The 20,594-nt window shown below is 36.5% G+C and overlaps 1 protein-coding gene and 1 non-coding gene across 2 annotated transcripts; one reads left to right on the top strand and one right to left on the bottom strand.

Moving 5' to 3' along the window:
* The first annotated feature begins 16,162 nt into the window (after positions 1-16,162).
* LOC128034551 (uncharacterized) lies at positions 16,163-16,762 on the top strand. The gene is made up of 2 exons (XM_052623068.1): positions 16,163-16,405; positions 16,496-16,762. Exons 1-2 carry the CDS (start codon positions 16,163-16,165, stop codon positions 16,760-16,762), a joined length of 510 nt encoding a protein of 169 aa, XP_052479028.1.
* Positions 16,763-20,039: 3,277 nt separating this feature from the next.
* On the bottom strand, positions 20,040-20,146 carry LOC128032749 (small nucleolar RNA R71). Its single transcript, XR_008189055.1, has one exon. It is a non-coding gene; the product is annotated as a small nucleolar RNA R71 (small nucleolar RNA).
* Between the last annotated feature and the right edge of the window lie 448 nt (positions 20,147-20,594).

Genomic DNA, 20,594 nt, shown 5'->3' with positions numbered 1-20,594 from the left:
GGGAGCTCTATTAAGTAGCCAAAGATTCTATTTTGCAGCAACGAGTTGAATTGAGCGAGGATCCCGAAGAAGAAGAAGAATATCCCACGAAGATTGAACCAATGCAGTCAACTGAAATCCCTGATAAGGCAGAACCAATTGAACCAATGATTGAACCTGACATGGCAACCTCAACATTCAGAACTCATTCACCTCACCCAAATTTTCGTGATGAGCTGTCCAAGTTGATGGACCTAATGCAACATATGTTGTGGCAACAATAAGCTTAGTAGAGATATTCAAAAATATGTAATTACTTAATGAGAAGCGCTTTTACGAAAATATTCCTTGACCCATTTATTTTTGTGCTTGAGTTTCCAGATTTTATATTTGAATCATGAAGTCCAATATCGAAGAGTGAACGAAGCGATTCATGCAAAAAACAATGACGATAGAACAAAAAAAAGGGGATATTTACTTTATTTTATTTTTTTCTTAGGATATTTAAAGTTTTTATGATTAGCTTCTTTCAGGATATTATTTCTCGCATAATAAAATAAGAGGTGGAAATCATTAATAAAATGGAACAAATAGCAAAATAAGAACTATGGCAATAGATATGTACATGTCTAGGATTGGATTTGCCTTGGAAAAGCTTGGTATTTAAGCAGTCAAACTTGACTCACCTCCCTTTCCTAAGGTCCTACCTGGTGTACAGTATCTATTCACATCTATATTTTCAGTCTCTCTATTGTTTTTAACAATAGGGACATTGTTCATCTTAAGTAGGGGGACCAAAAATTAAAATTGTTTTTCAAGATGCATTATTTTTATAATTATGATTAAGTTATATTTTGCTCAAAAATTGATTTTTCATTAATTATGCTAACTTCTAATATAAATAAAGTTCTATTATCTCAATAATTGCTACATTAGCTGAACTATGACATAATGTTACTCTTAATAAAGTTTGCAAATCATACCATAAAATTTTTTAATTCTTTAGGGGAGCTAGACATGCATGCAAGTTTAAATCTCTAGAATTGACTTAGTAATTTCTTGAGGCGAAATCCTAGGAAGCATGAAATTTTAAAAATGACTTAGGCAAACTTTTGTTTGGACCGTTTCAGCCTTTCAAGCCAACCTTAATGAATATTTGCAATATTTAGCTATCATTTCTCTTATAATTATCTTTAAATTGTCCCAAACACTAGACATAGTCTATCCAGAATAGTTTCTGAAAATAAGTTTGGGGGAGTTAAAAAGAAGTATCAAATGCTCAAAAGGAAAAAAAATTGTAGTACATACAGTAAAATGCTCGTGTTCTAAAAAGAGAGAGCATATGTACTCAAAAGAAATGGATGTACAAAAGAGCTTGTGAAAGCAAAATAAGTTGGTGTATTGAAGGAAGTTAGTTCAAAAGTTCGATACAAACTGAGTCTAGGGTTTTTAGCTTAAAATTATCTATCTTTTACCTACCCCTAGCCCAACCACATTACAACCTATTTAAAAGACCTTTCGGTTAAGAGTTTTGTGCTGCCTACATTAGTGGAGAGAAACTGCTAAGTTCAACATATGAAGACATAAGTTAAATTTAGTGATTGCAATTTAGTATTAAATAAAGGAATAAAATTAAATGGTAAGAATTAGCATGTCCTTATTAAGAATACATTTAGTTTATTCTTTCTAGCATGATAACAATTGAGAATAATTTGAACAACATGTATACTTGAGTTGCATAATTGCAAAATTCTTGTTCTTGAGCATAATTACACTAAACTCATAATTGTGGGGGAAATGTATTCTAAAGACATTCTTTAATGGTGATTTCAAGCACTTCCTCTTTTCAATTTGTGCATTACTCGAGATAAGTAATGAATTAATTTTCGAGGTGTGGAAACACAAAACTATATACTTTTTCAGCATATTTAAAGCTCTAATTCATGCAGTTTCGTAGTAAATTTTGTCGAAATTCATACTTTAATTATAAAATAATTAAATTGCACTTAAATGATTAAAATATTTAATTTTAATTATTTTTATAAGAAAATTTCACAAATTTGGCTTATTTTCGACAATTTTGCATAAAAGGTGAAATTTGGCTCGGTAGACACTTTGGAAGGCTTGAACCGTTGGGGTGATTCTTTGTATCAAATGGAACAAGAAAGAGGCTAACTAATTTTTCCAGTAATTGACGGTCCAATAATGAATATAATACATGTTATAATTAATTTTAATTCACTTCATGATGGGTTAAAATTATTAATTATAAGATGAATTAAAAAGGAGACCCAATTGTACTAACAAAAGAAGACTGATCCAACAAGAGAAATAGCAGCCCAAAACTGTCCAATAAGCTGACTCAATTAGGCTATTTAGCTGGTTTTATTACTTTCACAATATCCCTCAAAGTTTCTTTAAACTTTATTCAAACCCCTCCACTTTTAGTGCCTTTGAATATTTTCCCTCCACTTTTATTCAAACTTGCTCCTTTTGTGGTCAGCCAAGGAAGAGTGTATGGCTGCTAATTATTTTCTATTTTTAGTAGTTACTCCCATATATAAATACCCCCTTTGTTACTTCATTCAAGATACCATTCATTCCCACTAATATCTCTCCCTTTCTCACTTTCTCTATTTTTTTCCCTTCCTTATTTTCCTATTTCCCTTGCCAATTTCCCTCTCAAAAAAGAGCCTTCTTCCACCTTGGAATAGCAGCATTCAACTATTCACAAAGCCTTGGTTCAACAGAACGAGCAGAGAAGAAGAGGATTGCACTAGTCTGGCTTCAGAGAAATACTAGATTTGCTTCCTAGTTCCCTTCTCTTTAATTTTCTTGTTTATGTTATGATTATGAATATGAATGATTGTTGTGTTGTTGTTCTTGTTCTAATTAAAGTTGGTTTAAATTAATTCGTGTTAGATTGATTTCATTCTGTCCACTTGAATTATTAAAATCATGTTTGTTTTGTTATAGGCCTTGGTAAGTTGTTCAATTAAATAAAATCAAGCATATGTTATACTAGCATTATAAAATGTAAGGTAACGAATGAATTAATTATTAAACATATAGAAATTGTTATCAATTAAAATAGTATTTAGTTGGTGCATGTTTAATCTTCTAAGGTAGTTGAAGGTTAAATTAGCGATGATTAAACAATACATTAGCCTTCCATAACTTGCATGATTATTGTGATTAAATTGTTTTAATATAGAAATATATTGTTACCTCACTTAATCTTATATGTGCTTATGAATATTGATTAATTGTTTGAATTGGCATTGATAAATGTTCAAGAGATTAGTAAATTGAGTAAGTATGTATGTGCGAGAGTTAACAAATTACCAAGTAGTTGTGAAAGTCTTTGTAACAACATGAACTTGGGTTTAGTAATTCTAAGTTAAGGAATGTATTAATCTAACACAATTATGTCATATTGATTAAAACTCATCTTTTGAAATTGTGCATTGGAATTTTTACTTTTTACTTTTATTACTTAGTTAATTTTAGTTTTAAATCACTTCTTCAAAATAACATATTTTTCCCATCACCAAAGTGTTTGATTTACATTTCATAAATATTTTTTCTTTTACAGTCTCTGTGGGTACGATAACTTGACATTTACTTGTTACTTTATTACTTGTTGTGATTGTGTACACTTGCACATTTTCATCGTTCCAGGAAGGTAAAGGGATTTTACATTAATAAATAAGAACAATGCTACATGGTTCAAAAGTCAAAATGAAAGATAAAATAAAAGCAATGTACAAGACTAAACGAACTAGATCTCAGTACTATCCCTCACCAAGCTGATTAATAGGCTCATTTGGGACCTTTTCAAAAGGAGGGGTGTCCTTTACGGCCTGACCTTCTGATGCTGAGCCTTCTCCGACGTCTTCAACATCGAGGTGTTAAGGAGGAATAAGTCACCAGATTATTTCCATTCTTTTTAGAAAGCTTCCCACTCTTCACTCTTAGGATAGTAAATGTTAAAATTTAGAGACTCTGTAGAAGTATCACTAATGTAGCCAAAATCCACGCGAATGATATCAAAAGGACCTATAGCCACTTGGGCATGTAGGAGTAGATTTGACCTCCACTATGGTAAAGTGCCATTAATATTTTTCTTAGTATCTCCTAATAATTTTTTATTGTTTTATTATGAGAATGGTGTATATTTTCTAGTTCTTCCTTGTGACTCTCTTCTAGAGCTCCAAATTTCTCTCCTAAGGCAAATTTCTCGACCTCTAACGAATTGACTTCCTCTTTTAGTTGCTCATTTTTGGTAAGAGCATCCATGTGCTTACCCGACAAAGCTGTAATCCGTGCATCCAGTTTTCCAACTAGATTGTGGGAATCTAGATATTTTTGGCATAGCTCAACCAAAGAATCTTCGCTAGCTTTTGCAGCTTTTTCTAAATCTGCCACTTTACGATCATAATGTTTAATGGTGTTTCTAAGATCCCCATTCTAAAGATTATGCTCCATTGATAGGACCTCTGAGACTTGAGACATGTACAACAATGGGCACGATATAGAGTTGGATGAAAGGTAAGAAGAAAAAGCCTCTCTCAACTGGTGGGGTATTATATTTTGTTGTTGTTGGAAGACAGAACTAAGGGAGATGGAGGTTGGCACTGATTCCAAAAGATCATGCCAAGGAAAGATCCCTCATGTTTCAGTGGAGGGGGCAACACGAGATGTAATATTGGGAGAGGTAATAGTTTAGGCCAAATGTAACACCTCTGTGGGACTTTGGTTCTTTAACTGTTGAGGACTAGACAATTGTATTGGAGAGTCTGACCGATGGATAGATTCATCAAGAAATAATGGAATGTCTATCAAGACAGGAACTGTAGGGGATGAGAAATTGTCATGGTTGGTTCCTTACTTGATTCATCTCGTTTAAGAGAAGGACAATCAATATTTTCAGTCTCCTGAGAAACTTCAACCACTATGACCCTTTTCTTAGTCTTCATTACTAAAAAATTTTTCAATGGACCAGCAACAAGTTTTCCCTTGGTACGAGCTTCCTTGAGAATAGAAGTGATGTCCATGTCTTGAACTAAATCTGGTGAGGTGTGAGAATGAGAGGTAGAACCTGCACCAACAACATTTGAATTAGCCAGATTTGATGATGACATAGAATTCGTATTGAGGTTAGTTAACATTTTCCAATTCCTCGGGCGAAGGCTACAAATATTATAAAAGTACAATGGAGGTCTCTGAATACGCCCCAATAAAATGTGTGTCAGTTAACTATCTAAGTTATATGCCAAGCATCAAATTCAAACAGTAAGGAGGGATCATCAAAATGTGTGTCAGTACAACCATTTGTACTTAAAATTTTCAAACAATGTTGAAATAGATTTCTAACTGAAGGTACACTAAAACAAAAAATGCGTCTCCTTTTCAATTATTTCTATTGCTCAGTATTAGATACAGACACTTTCCAGAGGAATGGACTATAGAGTTGGAAAACCAAACTAGAAACAAGTTTGCTTACAACCCTTATGTATTTATCCTTCCTTTGATGAAGATTTGAAATCTTGTTTTGAATAAGGGGTCTACAGCCTTGGAGTACACTGAAGTGAGCACTGCCACAAGAAGTTCCTATTCTTTTTACCTTAAGTTTGTAAAATCTTTGGAAAACACCCAACAGTGGTCGCTCATTATTTATACATCAGTCAATATATAATGCCACCAGTGTGCACCTCGACAGGGCTCATAATTGTCCCGGTACAATCCATAAGTTTTGAGTACGGTGTAGAAGAAGGGGTTGAGAGGCAAATGGAAACCTGCCTCTAATAAAATCAATTGTAAGTTAAAATCAACGGAACTGCCACTGAGACAACAACATTAAGGAAGCTAAAAGGAAAAAGAACAATTTGGGTTTTGGAGACCTAGTGTCCCTAAATACCAAATCATTTCTTATCAAGTGGTACTACAGTCGCACGTTTCTGTTTCCATGAGCAGCGAAGTTGTTGAGGAAATGGATCAGAGAATTTAGCCACGGCCCCTCCCTCTCGTACTAGCTCTCCTCATGATTTGGGGATAAGAAATAGTGGTATGAATTAGAGAAAACAAAGAAAAAAGTTACCTTCAATGAATCTGACACGGCAGACGAAGAAGATAGAAAGGTAGAGCAGGAAAAGGTTAGGGTTTGATCGATTCTGCAAGTTAGTGAAGAAGTGTTTGTGTACCTATTAAATAGAAACAAACTAGTGCAAGAAGGTTAGTTAGTGGAAACCGTTAAAGTTCTCCAGTTATTCATGAAATTCTTCAAGTTGAAATTTTGAGGACGAAATTTTGTTTATGGGAGGTGAGTCGTAACACTCTAGTCCTGGTGTGTGCAAGGTTTTAGCGAGCAGTATCCGCCCAAGAGTTTCCTTTGGTGTACTGACCCACCGTGCACATTAAAACGAATGGTTTTATGAAACAATTTAAAAAGTAGGTTTTAACTGCAAGTGCATAGTGTCAGTTGTAATATTTATAGTTCCAATGAAATACAAAGTATTCCAAGGGGTTGAACCCAATGGATTTCCAAGTGGGTAAATGTGTTTATCGAGTTAATCACAAGTTAAACAATTACTAATCTAATCGAGTTGGAAATTATTAGTGCCAGTTCAAATAAAGTTGTTTATAAACTAAATTTAAACTGTTAATTAAACTAAGCCTAATTTTCTTCCAAATGTTTTAGAAAATGTAAATGATTAAATGATGGTCGATTGATTAGTTGAGTTCTAATTAAACTAATGAACCTATATCGATTGTATTGGTCACCACTTTTAGTTAGGAATCTCCTTTCGGTATAATCCTAGACTAAAAGATACCACCTAAGATTACCTCTTGGTCTCACCTAGGCATATAGATTACCTTTTAGTCTCATTACTTGGCAGTATCATATCAAACTATGTAAGGATAAACTCTTCTTCCAGTCTCATTTCTCTAGGTTTTCTGCAAAAGATGTTAATTTTAGCTTATTAAGCATTTTGATATAATAGAACAACCAATCAATCAAGAATAGACATCACCTTAAGTTAACAAACAACCAAACAATCAGTCATCCAATAGATTTAGCACATATTCAAACTCAAATCCCAATCAAGCATTTTATCAAACATATAGTAGGCATAAAATGAAAGCAATAGGTTTAAGAAAATGTTTATTCAATTGATGAAGTTCTATTGAAGCCCAATAGTTTGTTCGTCATTGTTTATAAAATATTTAAAAATAAGGAAGAAAGGACACTACAAGATTAAAATGTACTCTAAAAAGAAAAGAGAAAACCTAAACTTAAAATGAAAATAAAAAGAAAAAGGAAAAGAAAAGAAACCTTAAGCCTAATCTAAAACTAAGGAAAAAATGATAGAAACAAAAGTGAAAAGCTTGCCTTTTCATTCAGCCAAAAGTGGCATTAAATAGATGATTTTAACCCTTCCTTTTGGATCAAAATGCCCCTATGTGGCTAATTTTGATTGGTGTGGCTGTTGGACAAAAACTACCCCTGCAGTCATTTTTTGTTGCGTCAGGCTTGGATATCGCAATATTTGATTTTGGGCATCACAATATCTGGTTTTGGGTATCGTGATGCCCAAGTCAGTATTGAAATTTAGAGCCTTGTGGATCTCGGTATCATGATACCAATCCTTGGTATCGCGATACCACTGTAGGTGACCTTTATTCTCCTCATTTTAGTGATGTTAGGTGTATCACGACTTCCATGCTTCAATATCGTAATACCCTACTTTAGGTGATGTATTCTTCATGTTTAGGCCACCGTCGACTCCCTACAACACTTTATCAACTTGTTAGGTTCCCCATGGCTCGATTGGTCAAATTTGGTTACAAAATGAGCAAAAACGTGACATTTTCACTTATTACCCAAAAAATATAAAAATAAAAAAATAATGAAAAACTATTCTAAAAACTCCATATTGCTCAAGAAAAAGATACTTAAGTGCGTCAGAAAAGCCTAATTTTCCATATTGATTTGTGGCTGATCATATCCCCCCACACTTAACTCTTTTCTTATTCTCAATTGAACACACAAAATATGCAAAAAGACAACCTTTGGAGTAAATTAGATAGAAGAGAAGGTTAAGCTGATTTGTGATCATTTGAAAGCAGCGTCGAAAAGACAGAAATTGTATTACAGATTTGAAACGTCGAAATATAAAATTTCAAGTTGGCGATAACGTATTCTTGAAGGTTTCACTATGGAAGAAAGTTTCGAGATTTGGTAGAAAGGGTAAGTTGAGTCGAAAATACATTGGACTTAATGAATTTGTTGAGAGGGTAGGTTCAGTAGGTTATCGTCTCAAGTTGCCACCAGAGCTTGAGCGAATTCATGATGTTTTTCATGTGTCTATGCTTCGAAGGCATCGTTCAGATCCATCGCATATTGTGCCAGTAGAGGAGATTGAGGTTCAAGATAATCTCACTTTTGATGAGGAACCAATAGATATTTTTGATCATGAAGTGAAAGTCTTGCGAAACAAATGAGTTCCATTGGTTAAAGTTTGGTGGCGCAACCACAAAGAGGAAGAGGCTAATTGGGAAACTGAGGAAGCGAAGAGATGCCAATATCCGTATTTGTTTAGCTCAGGTAATTTCAGGGACAAAATTCTTTTTAGAGGGGGAGAATTGTAACACCCCAAAATAGGGCCTAGGATTTTTAGAGGTATTTTAGGAATTTTTACCGCAGAGTACTCGGAACTTCATAGCATGGTAAATTGGTATTGTGTTCGACTATGACATCTTCACTGTTAAATAAATTTTTGAAAAAGAGTTCTAAAACCCTTAATTTTGGAAAAGGACTGATTTGCAACAAAGTCAAAACAGTGGGCATTTATGTGGCAACTCTACCAGTTTTTAAAATTGAACCTAAAAATCCCTCCCACCTACAGTTTTCAGGATAGCTTCCTCCTTTCCTCTCCCTTGTTCCACCCCTTGCCATTCCCTTGATCTTTAAATCAAATTTTAATTCCCAAGCATACATTGATTCGCTATCATTCCTAAGTCATTTACAATTATAAATCTTTAAGAAAAACACCTAAAACTCCATAGATTTTATCATCTTCTCCAAATGTGGGTTTTTTAGATTTACGTCAAAACTCATTCATTCTCTCAGCAAAGGTAATTAATTATTCATGTTACTGTTTGTTTTTAATGTTATCTAGACTTTACAGCTGAATTATTAGACTTCAAATCGCATGTTATAAATAAAAGCCAAAAATCGAGCCATTAATGGTGGATTTCAGGATTGAGAGTCAAACTTGGTTTCAAAGTGTTTTTGAACTTGTTTTAGCATGATTATAATTTTTTTAAAGTTGCCTTGAAGTTTCGTTAACGATTTCTCAAGTTTTAATTAATTTTGTGAAAATTGCCTAAAAGATGTCGAAAAATGTCCATACCATGAATTAAGTAGATTTGTCTAGTTTGAAGGTTGCGGATTAGGTGTAGATGATTAATTAGATGAATGGAATTTATTTTAGGCAATGTGGTAGAACTTTTTTGGGTTATTGATCTTTAAACATTTTGATTTGACCTATAAGATTTTCATGTTATTTTTACGTTGGAATATTTCAGCATAACGATTCTTGCTTGGTTGATTTGACACTTTGGACTGATAAATTTAGCCATAGAATGATGAAATAGTCAAAGTACTTGATGCATGTTGATTAGGAACTATATGGAATGAACTATTTGCCCATCTATGCTGCATTTTAGCTCTAGTAGCAGAGGTATCGATAGTCAGCTTTGAAAAATCGATACCTTTGTGAATTAAAACATACAAGAAAATAGAATAGGGATTTGGTATCAATACCTTATCTTGAGTATCGATAATTTATAGCAGCTACCGATAATTTTTGACAATTAGGATTTCTGGTCGAGAAACAGTAAGCTATTTTGGTATCGTTTTTCTAAATGGTAACGATACCATATATCATCTGCCCCTGAACATGAATTTTTAAAGGTATCATTTTTAAAGCGTAATATCGATACATCTGCACCTAAACATGAATTTTCAGAATATATGTGAACTAAGCCACTCCAAATGTGATTCTAACCAATATGCATCAGTCATTAAGTTAAATAACCATTTATACGGCTAAATCAATAGTAGAAAATGTCAAAAACCAGTCTGACCACATATCATCGTGCCAACATCAATATCTACAATCCTAAGTAATAGCAATAACAAGGTATTCTTAGAAACCAAATCAAAATGGTTAAAAATAAATTACCCAAAATAGTTCTACCACATTGCCTAATTCCTCAATACGAATAAAAATAATAGTTCGCCTACGATAAACAACCAATCTTCCTTGAATCACTCCCTTTGAAACTACACTGCCCACACCGTGACGCCACTAATCTGCATATGTTGAAATGAGAGGGTCAGCTTTAACAAGCTCAGTGAAAACAAGAAGTTCCACAATGCAAACAGATCATCATGCAACATAATCAATCATTTACTCACAAGTACCGCATTCTCAAGTCTAGCATCATATAGTATTAAATCACGCAACGTCTAAAAGATCACTCTCATAATGTGTACTTACTTACTAAAGCATAGAACATATTCCACACGATAACATAAAATATGATAAATTGGGAAAAGGTGGCAGTTGCTTTATGAAACATATAGTGAGCACTGCCATCACATATCGAATACACGGATCTTCATTACACCACATAGACTCATAAAGTCAACATGTCCCAAAAATGAAGCATTTAACTAACACTCTCCGTATTACCCCTCACATATCTCTTTGAATGAAGCTTAGTTCTCATTCCTTTCTCCCTCCAAACATGTCTCAGAGCCTCAACGCCCAAAACCACTAAACATATAATTGAGTACTCACAATCCTATGGCATGCCAACTATATCCAATGGTTCCAAGATCACAATGCCAAATATTTGAAAACAACATATATTACTTATCGGTTGTCCGTGAACTATCATTGCATATTAGCATCTTTTGCAAAACTCTAGCTTAGTCATATAGCATATATATGACACATTCAGTTCATATATATGATTGCACTTTACACAATAGTCACTATATTCACATACCACTTTTCACTATATTCACATAGTCACTATATCCTGAGATAGCATGTCACGACTTGTATGTTGCATTGCATGCGGTTGGGTTAATTATATTTCGAGGAAGTGTACTAAAAGGCTCTTAAGCTTAACATACTGGCTGCTCAGCTGCATTCAGTACTACCTGGAGTATAGGGATGGGTGAGTTGATTTGATCCCCACATGGAGAGTAGGGTTGGACGGAGATGCTGTGTAGAGGCTAGTTGGGTAGGACATTGTTACTGAATACTGCATGACTACTACTGATACTGTGATGGGCTAAGGCCCTACTGCATATTTGATACTGTACTGGATGGGCTAAAGCCCAAATCATATCGACATCAAAAGGGCTTAGGCCAGGGATCGCTTTAATCGTGCAATCGTGATTTGCTATTGTTTGTGTTCTGTGGGATTACACACTGAGTTTCCATGAACTCACCCCTTTTGTTTAAATGTGCACAGGTAATCTCAAGATCTAGACGGATCGGTGCGGTAAAAGACTCAGCGGTGGCCACGGTTTTGGACTTTCATGGTTTTTAACCCATATTTACGATAATTGGTTTTATTTCTATTCTATTTTTACTGGCTATGTTTTTGGGTTGTAATTGGACTTTCGGACTTTGGTTTTGGGTGTTAATTATCTTTACCTTATGGATTACAACTGCTAGTAGTAGGAAACCTCAATTTTCAAAAGAAACAAATGTTTTTCCTAAACGCACTATTGTTTAATCTATTTTAAAGGCTTCTGCAAACGAATAACGTTTTGAAACTATCGATTAAATTAGTAACACAATTTTGGAACTAAGAAGGTATTAAGATAAGGAATTCAATGGAAATGGTTTTAACGTGACGGAACGGTTATCAAACACCCTATCATGTGACATCACTAGATCTGACCATAATGTTTGGGTCGGGTTTAGGGTGTTACATTTAGTGGTATCAGAGCTAGGTGACAAAACTCAGCTGTGGATTATGGGTTTTAAATTTGGTCTTTGAAGAATTGGTTTTTCCAATGATTTGAAATACTTCGATTGAGTATGTGGTGCACCAAGTCTTCGGCACCGATCCTGTAAGTGTTCTGAAACTTATATATGTTATGATATTTTGAAACTACTGTAGGTAGTATACTGTGAAAACACTCTAGATAATGTATATTAAGACTGTAGCAAGACTGATAGAGACTTCGATTTACGAAAATCACTCAGAATTACTGAAACTATTTACATAAAACATCAGAATTACTGAAATTGAAACTGATGCATAAAAATTCATAATACAGATAAATCTGAATAGACAAGAGCACACGAGGTATTCGCGAACATGGTACTCGCGACCGAGGTAGAGGTCGTAGGGGGGTTCGATCTGAGTCCTCTTCCCTGGGTAATATACTGAATTTAGATACAAGTGAGACGCCAGTGTTGCCTGCTACTGAGACTGAGTTGTCCCAGGCTATGTTGAGGATAATAGAGAGGGTCGCTGGGCCTAATACTGGATATGGAGGCCGTGGGTCGGCTTCAGAACAACTCTGATTCAATGGAGCTGAGCTCTTCAGGGGTGTTACTGGGTTCACCCGTAGTGTGGTCGAGTACTAGATTGAGGCCACGGAGAAGATCATGGATGACCTAGATTGCACCATCAAGCAGAAATTTAAGGGCGTAGTCTCGTTGCTGCGTGATGAGGCTTATTAGTGGTGGCTTATTGTTAAGGAGGGCACTCAGCCCGAATGTCTGACCTGAGAGTTCTTTAATACTGCCTTCTAGGCGAAGTATGTGGGAGCTAGTTATGTGGACGCTCGTAGGAGGGAGTTCTTAAATCTAACACAAGGAGATCGATCAGTGGCCGAGTATGAGGCCGAATTCCTCCGACTGAGCCGTTATACAAGAGGTATCGTGGCAACTAAGTATGAGCGTTGTGTCCACTTTGAGGATGGCCTCAGAAATAATTTAAGAGTTTTGATAGCTCCGCAGAGGGAGCGTGATTTTTTTTCACTGGTTGAGAAAGCGAAGATCGCCGAGGAGGTTAAGCGCGCTGAGCGCTAAAATCGCGATAAGGAGAGAGGTAGGAACAGGAGGGATTTAGAGCCCTTGAGTTCTATGCAGAGGTCTAAGAAAAGGATGCCATTAGGGCGAGTGTTGGAGAAGGACTGGGGCGTGTCTGAGCTGTCGATCATTGGATCATCATATTAGGGAGTATCCGTTAAGGGCCGATTAGATGCAAGCTCAGGGTACTGGTACTGTACGCCACAGAGGGTAGCACAACAACCACCTAGAGGCCGTGGTCAGGCTAGGGGTGGTAATGGTACGGGACGTGGGTAGAGAGCACCGGGCAGAGGTGCTAGACAGGCTAAGGCGACACAGCTGGCCCTGGTTTATGCTACTCGTCACCGAGAGGATAGAAATACTCCAGAAGTCATTACTGGTACATTTCTTTTTTTTTGATATGCCTTACACTACATTGATAGATATAGGATCTACGCATTCCTATGTTGCCTGTTCTATTCTCAAAAACCTAGGGATTTCGGTTGAGAGTACTTCAAGTGAGGTGACGGTCTGAGCCCGTTGGGGCAATCTGTTTGAGTTAGCAAACTGTACAGGGATGTTCCTTTAGAAGTTCAAGGGACAGTATTTCTGGCTGATTTGATGTAGCTTCCATTTGGGGAGTTCGATATGATATTAGGGATGGACTGGTTGGTCAAGCATCGTGTCAATTTGGACTGTGCGACTAAGAGCGTCATATTGGGAACTGAGGAGGGTAATGAAGTAGTTGTGATTGAGGAACGTTAGAATTACTTGGCTAACATGATCTCTGCACTAGCAGCTGAGAAACTAGTTTGCAAGAGATGTGAGGCGTATTTGGCCTACGTAAGTGTTTCTGCTTCTGGAGACTCTACTATAAATGACATCAGAGCTGTGGGGGATTTTCTGGACGTCTTTCTTGAGGAGCTATCGGGTTTACCTCCAAATTAGGAAGTGGAGTTTGGGATTGAGCTTTTTTCTGGTACAGCTACGGTGTTTATCGCTCCCTATCAAATGGCATCGAAAGAGCTTACGGAGCTCAAGGCTCAAATTCAGGAGTTATTGAATCGTGGTTTTATCCGCCTTAGTGTGTCCCCGTGGGGAGCACCGGTACTATTTGTTAAGAAAAGGGATGGATCCATGAGGATGTGTATCGACTACCGACAACTAAAAAAGTTGACTATTAAGAACGAGTATCCACTTCTGAGGATTAGTGATTTGTTTGACCAATTCCGAGGGGCGTCTATGTTCTCTGAAATTGTCTTGCGTTCTGGTTATCATCAATTAAGGGTTAAGGAGGCTGATGTGCATAAGATGACATTTAGGAATCGTTATAGTCACTACGAGTTCCTAGTGATGCCATTTGGACTGACTAATGCACCGACAGCTTTCATGGATCTGATGAACAAAGTGTTTCAGCCCTCTGGATCAGTTTGTAGTGGTGTTCATTGATGAAATATTACTTTATTGAAGGAATGAGGATGAGCATGACGAGCACCTTAGGATTGTTCTTCAGATTTGGAGGGAAAAATAGCTCTGTGCTAAGTTTAGCAAATGCGAGTTCTACTTACGTGAAGTAACATTTCTGGGTCATGTGGTGTCTGTTGAGGGGATTCGAGTCGATCCTTGAAAAATTGAGGTTGTATTGGATTGGAAGCAGCCTAAGAATGTGTCTGAGATCCACAGCTTTTTGGGGCTATCAGGTTATTACCAACGGTTTGTGGAAGGATTTTCACTGATCGCAGCCCCATGAGTAAGTTGTTACGTAAAGGTGTACCGTTGTACTGGACTGATACGCAACAAGAGACCTTTGAGAAGCTTAAGACTGTATTGACTGAGGCTCCTATTTTGGTACAGCCTAAACCTGGAAAGGAGCTCATGGTGTATAGTGATGCATCACATGTCAGTTTGGGATGTGTGCTGATGCAGGATGGAAAGGTGAACTATCCGACGTATGATTTGGAGTTAGCTGCCGTAGTCTTTGTATTGAAAATCTGGAGGCATTATCTGTATGGTGAGAAGTGTATCATCTACACTGATCACAAAAGCCTCAAGTATCTCCTTACTCAGAAGGAGCTAAATGTAAGGCATCGAAGATGGGTTAAGCTGCTTAAGGATTACGATTGTACCATTGAGTACCATCCTGGCAAGGCCAATGTGGTGGCCGATGTGTTGAGCCTTAGGGCTATGACCTATCTGGGAGTGATGTCTCGACTTAGCCTATTCGACGATGGAAGTCTATTGGCAAAACTTCAGGTCAAACTGACATGGATTGAATGGATTCGGGGTAAACAGTTGGGGGATAAGTCTCTCAGTTTACGTTTTGGTCAGGTTGAGAATGGTTGCATGATTGACTTTGGGATAAACAGTGATGGGGTACTTTGTTTTCGCGGTCGAATTTATGTATCGAATGATGAGGATTTAAGGTAGTCGATTCTGAGAGAGGCGCATGGTAGTCCCTATGCTATGCATCTTGGAGGGAACAAGATGTATCTAGATCTTTCAGAATTATACTAGTGGCCAGGGTTGAAGCGTGAGGTTACTGACTTCGTTACTCGCTATTTGACTTGTCAATAGGTTAAGGCTGAGCATCAGTTGCTGTCAGGTTTGTTGCAGCTGGTTAAGATATCGTTATGGAAATGGGAGCGAGTAACGATGGACTTCGTTAGTGGGTTGCCTCTAACACCCACTAAGAAGGATTCTATTTGGGTCATCGTGGATCGATTGACCAAGTCTGCTCCTTTCATCCGGTAAGGATAGACTTTTCTCTTTAGAAATTAGCTAAGCTCTACATATCAAAAATAGTAAGACTGCATGGGGTACCTGTCTCGATCATTTTTGATAGGGATCCTCGTTTTATTTCTCGGTTCTAGAAGAAACTTTATGAGGCTCTAGGTTTAAGATTAGACTTTAGTACTGCTTTCCATCCTCAGACAGATGGTCAGTCGAAGAGGGTGATTCAGATGCTAGAGGACATGTTGAGAAGCTGTGTTATTGATTTTCGAGGTAGTTAGGAGGAGTACTTGCCATTAGCGGAGTTTACCTAGAATAATAGCTTCCATTCTAGCATCCAGATGGCACCTTACGAGGCACTGTACGGTCGTAAGTGTTGCACTCCTTTATGTTGGACTGAGTTGGGCGAGCGACGTGTTCTAGGTCCTGAGTTGGTCTCTGAGACAGAGGATAAGGTTAGATTGATTCGGGATCGTTTGAAAGCGGCTTCTGACAGGAAAAAATCTTATGCGGATTTGAAGTGGCGTGAGATCGAGTATTCTGTGGGGGACTTCGTTTTTCTGAAGGTCTCACCATGGAAGAAGGTACTAAGGCTTGGTCATTAGAGCAACTTGAGCCCTAGGTTTATTGGACCTTACTGTATTCTGAAGCGAGTGTGACCAGTTGCTTATCAGTTGGAGCTACCTCCGGTGTTGGATCGTATCCATGATGTGTTTCATGTCTCTATGTTGAGGCGTTACTGCTCTGATCCTACTCATATTGTCCCTGTTGAGGAGATTGATGTTAGGCCAGACTTGACCTTTGAGGAGGAGCCTGTCCAAATGCTGGATTGTGACGTAAAGGTTCTGAGGAGGAAGTCTATTCCTTTGGTGAAGGTTCCATGGCGTAATCATAGTAGTGAGGATGCCACGTGGGAGCCTGAGGATACGATGCGTCAGTAGTATCCTTATTTTTTCTGATTAGGTAAATTTCGAGGCTGAAATTTTCTTGTAGGGGGTAGAGTTGTAGCGCCCTAAAAATGTATATTTTTGTTTTTGTAAAAATATGACACAAATATATGTGTGCTTCAGTGGTTCAGTGTTCTAGGTGTGTGTATGAGGTCCCAAGTTCAAGCAATGCCTTTGGCGAAATTTTAGAATTTTTCTCAACAAAACCTCACTCTTGTTCAGTAGGCTTGTATTTGTTTGGTTGTAAGAATATAACAGAATGGGTTTGCTGGTCTGGTGGTTAGGTGGAGTGCTAATATGCTGCGGGTCTTGAGTTTGAATCCCTGTGCATACAAGGGAGTTATGTTTTGTTATCTGTGTCGTGTGGGAGTTTGAAGGGAAGTAAAATACTGAAGAGTTTGAGTGAAGTTTGAATTCGGTTGTTGAGGGAATGTGGTGGACGATTTTTGGGCAGTTTGAGAGATAGTGAGAGTGTGGTGGACTATTTTTCTTAGAAAAATAAGGGATTAGGGTTGGTTATCGGATATTCTGACAGTCTTTTCTTTTTATTTTTTCCCAAAAAAAATCTGCACATTTTCCCTTCCATTCTCCCTACCGAATTCTCCTCTGCAGTTTTTCTTTCTTTTTGTGTTAGCAAAATCCTTTTTTCTTCCTTTTATTGTATTGACCAAGACGTGTCTCATTGTTTAAGATTTTGTTGGATCGCTGCATTTTTCCCCGTTTGGTAAGTGGCTTAAGTTATTCGCTCTGATTTTCTATCTTAGAAGCAAACAATCGAGAAGAACGGAGTCTTCCTCATGTCATGCAAACTGAAAAATATATAGGATTTTTCCTATATAATTCATCACCTTTTTACTTAAATTTGTTGTTAAAACTAAGTAATTGTTTAATAAATTAAGGAAATATGTGAAAATATGAAATTAGGACATAGAAATTATTAATATGTGATTTTATACTTTATTATATAATTTTCATGCATAAAAAGGCTTATTTTATATTAATTTGAGCATATTATATTTTTAAGCTATAAAGTGGGTCATGCATGATTAAATTAAATAATAAAATAAAAAGTTATATTTAATAATTCATTTTTAATATTTCAGTAACAAATTGGGTTTTAATTAATTAAGTAAATTGATTAATTAAAGTGGTTAAATTATATTATTTGGTCCTCTAAACTATCTACTATTTTTGGACAGGTTTTAGAATTTTCTTCTAATTGCAAAACTCTCTAAATTGGGGACCAAGTCAACCTAATTTTCGGCTGCAAATGTATGCCAAACCTTTTTTTTGGTTTAATTATACAAAGTCCTTGAAGAGTTAAAGAAATCGAAGATTTTCCCGAAGATTTGCTGATGACCGAGTCTTACACCTGAGTTGTTGTGGCACTCAAATTGACCAAAAATCAAGGAAAAATCAGCCACCTTTCCTCAATTCATGACCGGCCACTCTTGGAGGAATTTTCAAAGGATGGATACTCCTATTTTTAGCAAACTAGCTCTCTTGCCTCACTTATAAATAAGAGCTCATTTCTCACTTTTTCAATCATCCCCCATCCCATCATCTCTCACTCATTCATCATTCTCTCAATTCTTTTAGCTATCTTACCCCTTCATCATCCTTGCATAAGGATTTTAGCAATTAAGCCTCTTAAAGAACCCTTGGTCGGCCACCTTGGAGAGCCATCAACAAAGCAGCAAAGCAAAGGAACGAAGGAGCCTTGTGAGTCAGAGTCTTAGGTGACAACCACTCTGTATTGGGTTTAATATTTTTTTCTTTAATTTAATATAAAGATGTTTGTTATGTGTTCTTTGTTCTTGTTTACAACAATGATAGCTTAATTTTATTTAAGCTAGGATGATTATTTTGATTAAATAATATTTATTTGATTCATGCTTATAATGTTTGTGCCTCAATCGATCATGTTTTCAATTAAAATCAAGTATGTATTTTGTTCATACGTGATTGAAATGCACCTGAATTAGCTGAGCGATCCTAACCAGATGATGGCTAATGGACACATAATTGAAACGTGCATGCTTAGTTTAGATCCTAACCCGATTAAATTGTAGGTTGCATAACAACTCTAACCAAGCTCTATTATCTGCATAGTTTTTAGATTTGTGTGATTAAATTGTTTCAAACCTAACACGTCTCTGTTACCTCACATGAATGCTAAGAAACCCTTAGTAAATAAGGATCAGTAAAATGCGTATTTACTAAGTAAAGGATTCCGAAAGGACCTAATATGGTTTCCAAACTCATGAAAGATCAAGTTGCCATGGAATGTTTTTCCGAATGTTATTAGGCATGTTGATAATAAATTAAGTTTAATTAAATTAATTGTCCTAGTTTATTTATGTTATAATTGTTGCAAATTGTGTTTAATTTTACTCAAATCTCTTTCATTCATATAGTTTGCATACTTAGGATAATTTGCATTAGGGATCATTGTATTTAGTTTAAATCATCACTTCTCAAACTATATTGTGCTTTTATTTACCAAATTGTTAATATAATTTTACAAAATAAGTGACTTAGCACAAATACAATCCTTGTAGAGATCATAACTCGATTCAAGTTTTTGGCACCGTTGTCGGGGATTGTCAACTGTTGCCATAGTCATTTTTTTCGTGAAATTATTTATTTTTAATTGGATTTATTTCTAACATTACTAACTTATTCTTTTTAATGTTTATGATTTTCTTCTCAGGTGTTTATGAGCATAGATTGAATTATCGATTTATTCCCTGTAGACCCAAAAGTTGAGCGAACTTTCAGACAAAGAAGACGTGGATGAATAGCTCAAGGACTAGCTGAGATGGACCTTGGAAATCAGAATCAAGACCAAAGTAAGGTAGCCGATTATGTATGAAATCCTATCCTTATTGCCGACGATAGGGATCTGTGCATCAAACAATATGCTTTGCCGCTTTTCAGTGAATTAAACCCAGGAATTAGAAGGCTAGATATTGAGGCAACCCAGTTTGAATTGAAACTAGTGATGTTTCAAATGCTACAAATGGTGGGCCAATTTAGTGGTATGCCCACTGAAGATCCACATCTCCACCTTCGGTTGTTTATGGAGGTGAGTGATTCATTCAAGATAGCCGGTGTGACTGAAGATGCACTGAGGTTGAAGTTGTTTTCATACTCGTTGCAAGATCGAGGACGAGCATGGCTCAATTCATTACCACCAAGTTCTATATCTACGTGGAAAGGATTAGAAGAGAGATTTTTGGTTAAGTATTTCCCACCTAGAAAACACGTTAAGTTGAGGAAGGAGATCACAACTTTCCAAAAATTGGTTGACGAGTCTTTGTATGAGGCTTGAGAGCGATTCAAGGAGTTACTTCGTAAGTTTTCTCATCATGAGATTCCTCACTGTATCCAGTTGGAGACATTCTATAATGGTCTCAAGGCACATACAAGATTGATGGTAGATGTTTCTACGAATGGTGCAATTTTGTCTAAGTCTTATAATGAGGCTTATGAGATAATCGAGAGGATCACGAGTAATAACTATCAATGGCCAACAAATCAAACAACTTCAGGAAGACATGTAGCCGGAGTTCATGAAGTTGACTCTCTTACTTCGTTATCAGCTCAGGTATCGTCTATTTTCTCTATGTTAAAATAGTTAACTGCTAATAGCACTAATAATTTTGCAGCTCAGCCACCTAGTCCGTTTGAAGTAGTTTCCTGTGTGTATTGTGGGAAAGGTCATTCTTTTGAGAATTGTCCATCAAATCCCGAGTCAGTGTACTATGTGGGGAACCGATATCAAAATAGGAGTGGACAAGGACCCTAGTCCAACTTCTACAAT

Source organism: Gossypium raimondii, chromosome 1, assembly GCF_025698545.1.
Source record: "Gossypium raimondii isolate GPD5lz chromosome 1, ASM2569854v1, whole genome shotgun sequence".
Classification (NCBI taxonomy): domain Eukaryota; kingdom Viridiplantae; phylum Streptophyta; class Magnoliopsida; order Malvales; family Malvaceae; genus Gossypium; species Gossypium raimondii.
Note: the sequence above shows the minus strand (reverse complement) of the source record. Positions and strands in the feature narration are given on the sequence as shown.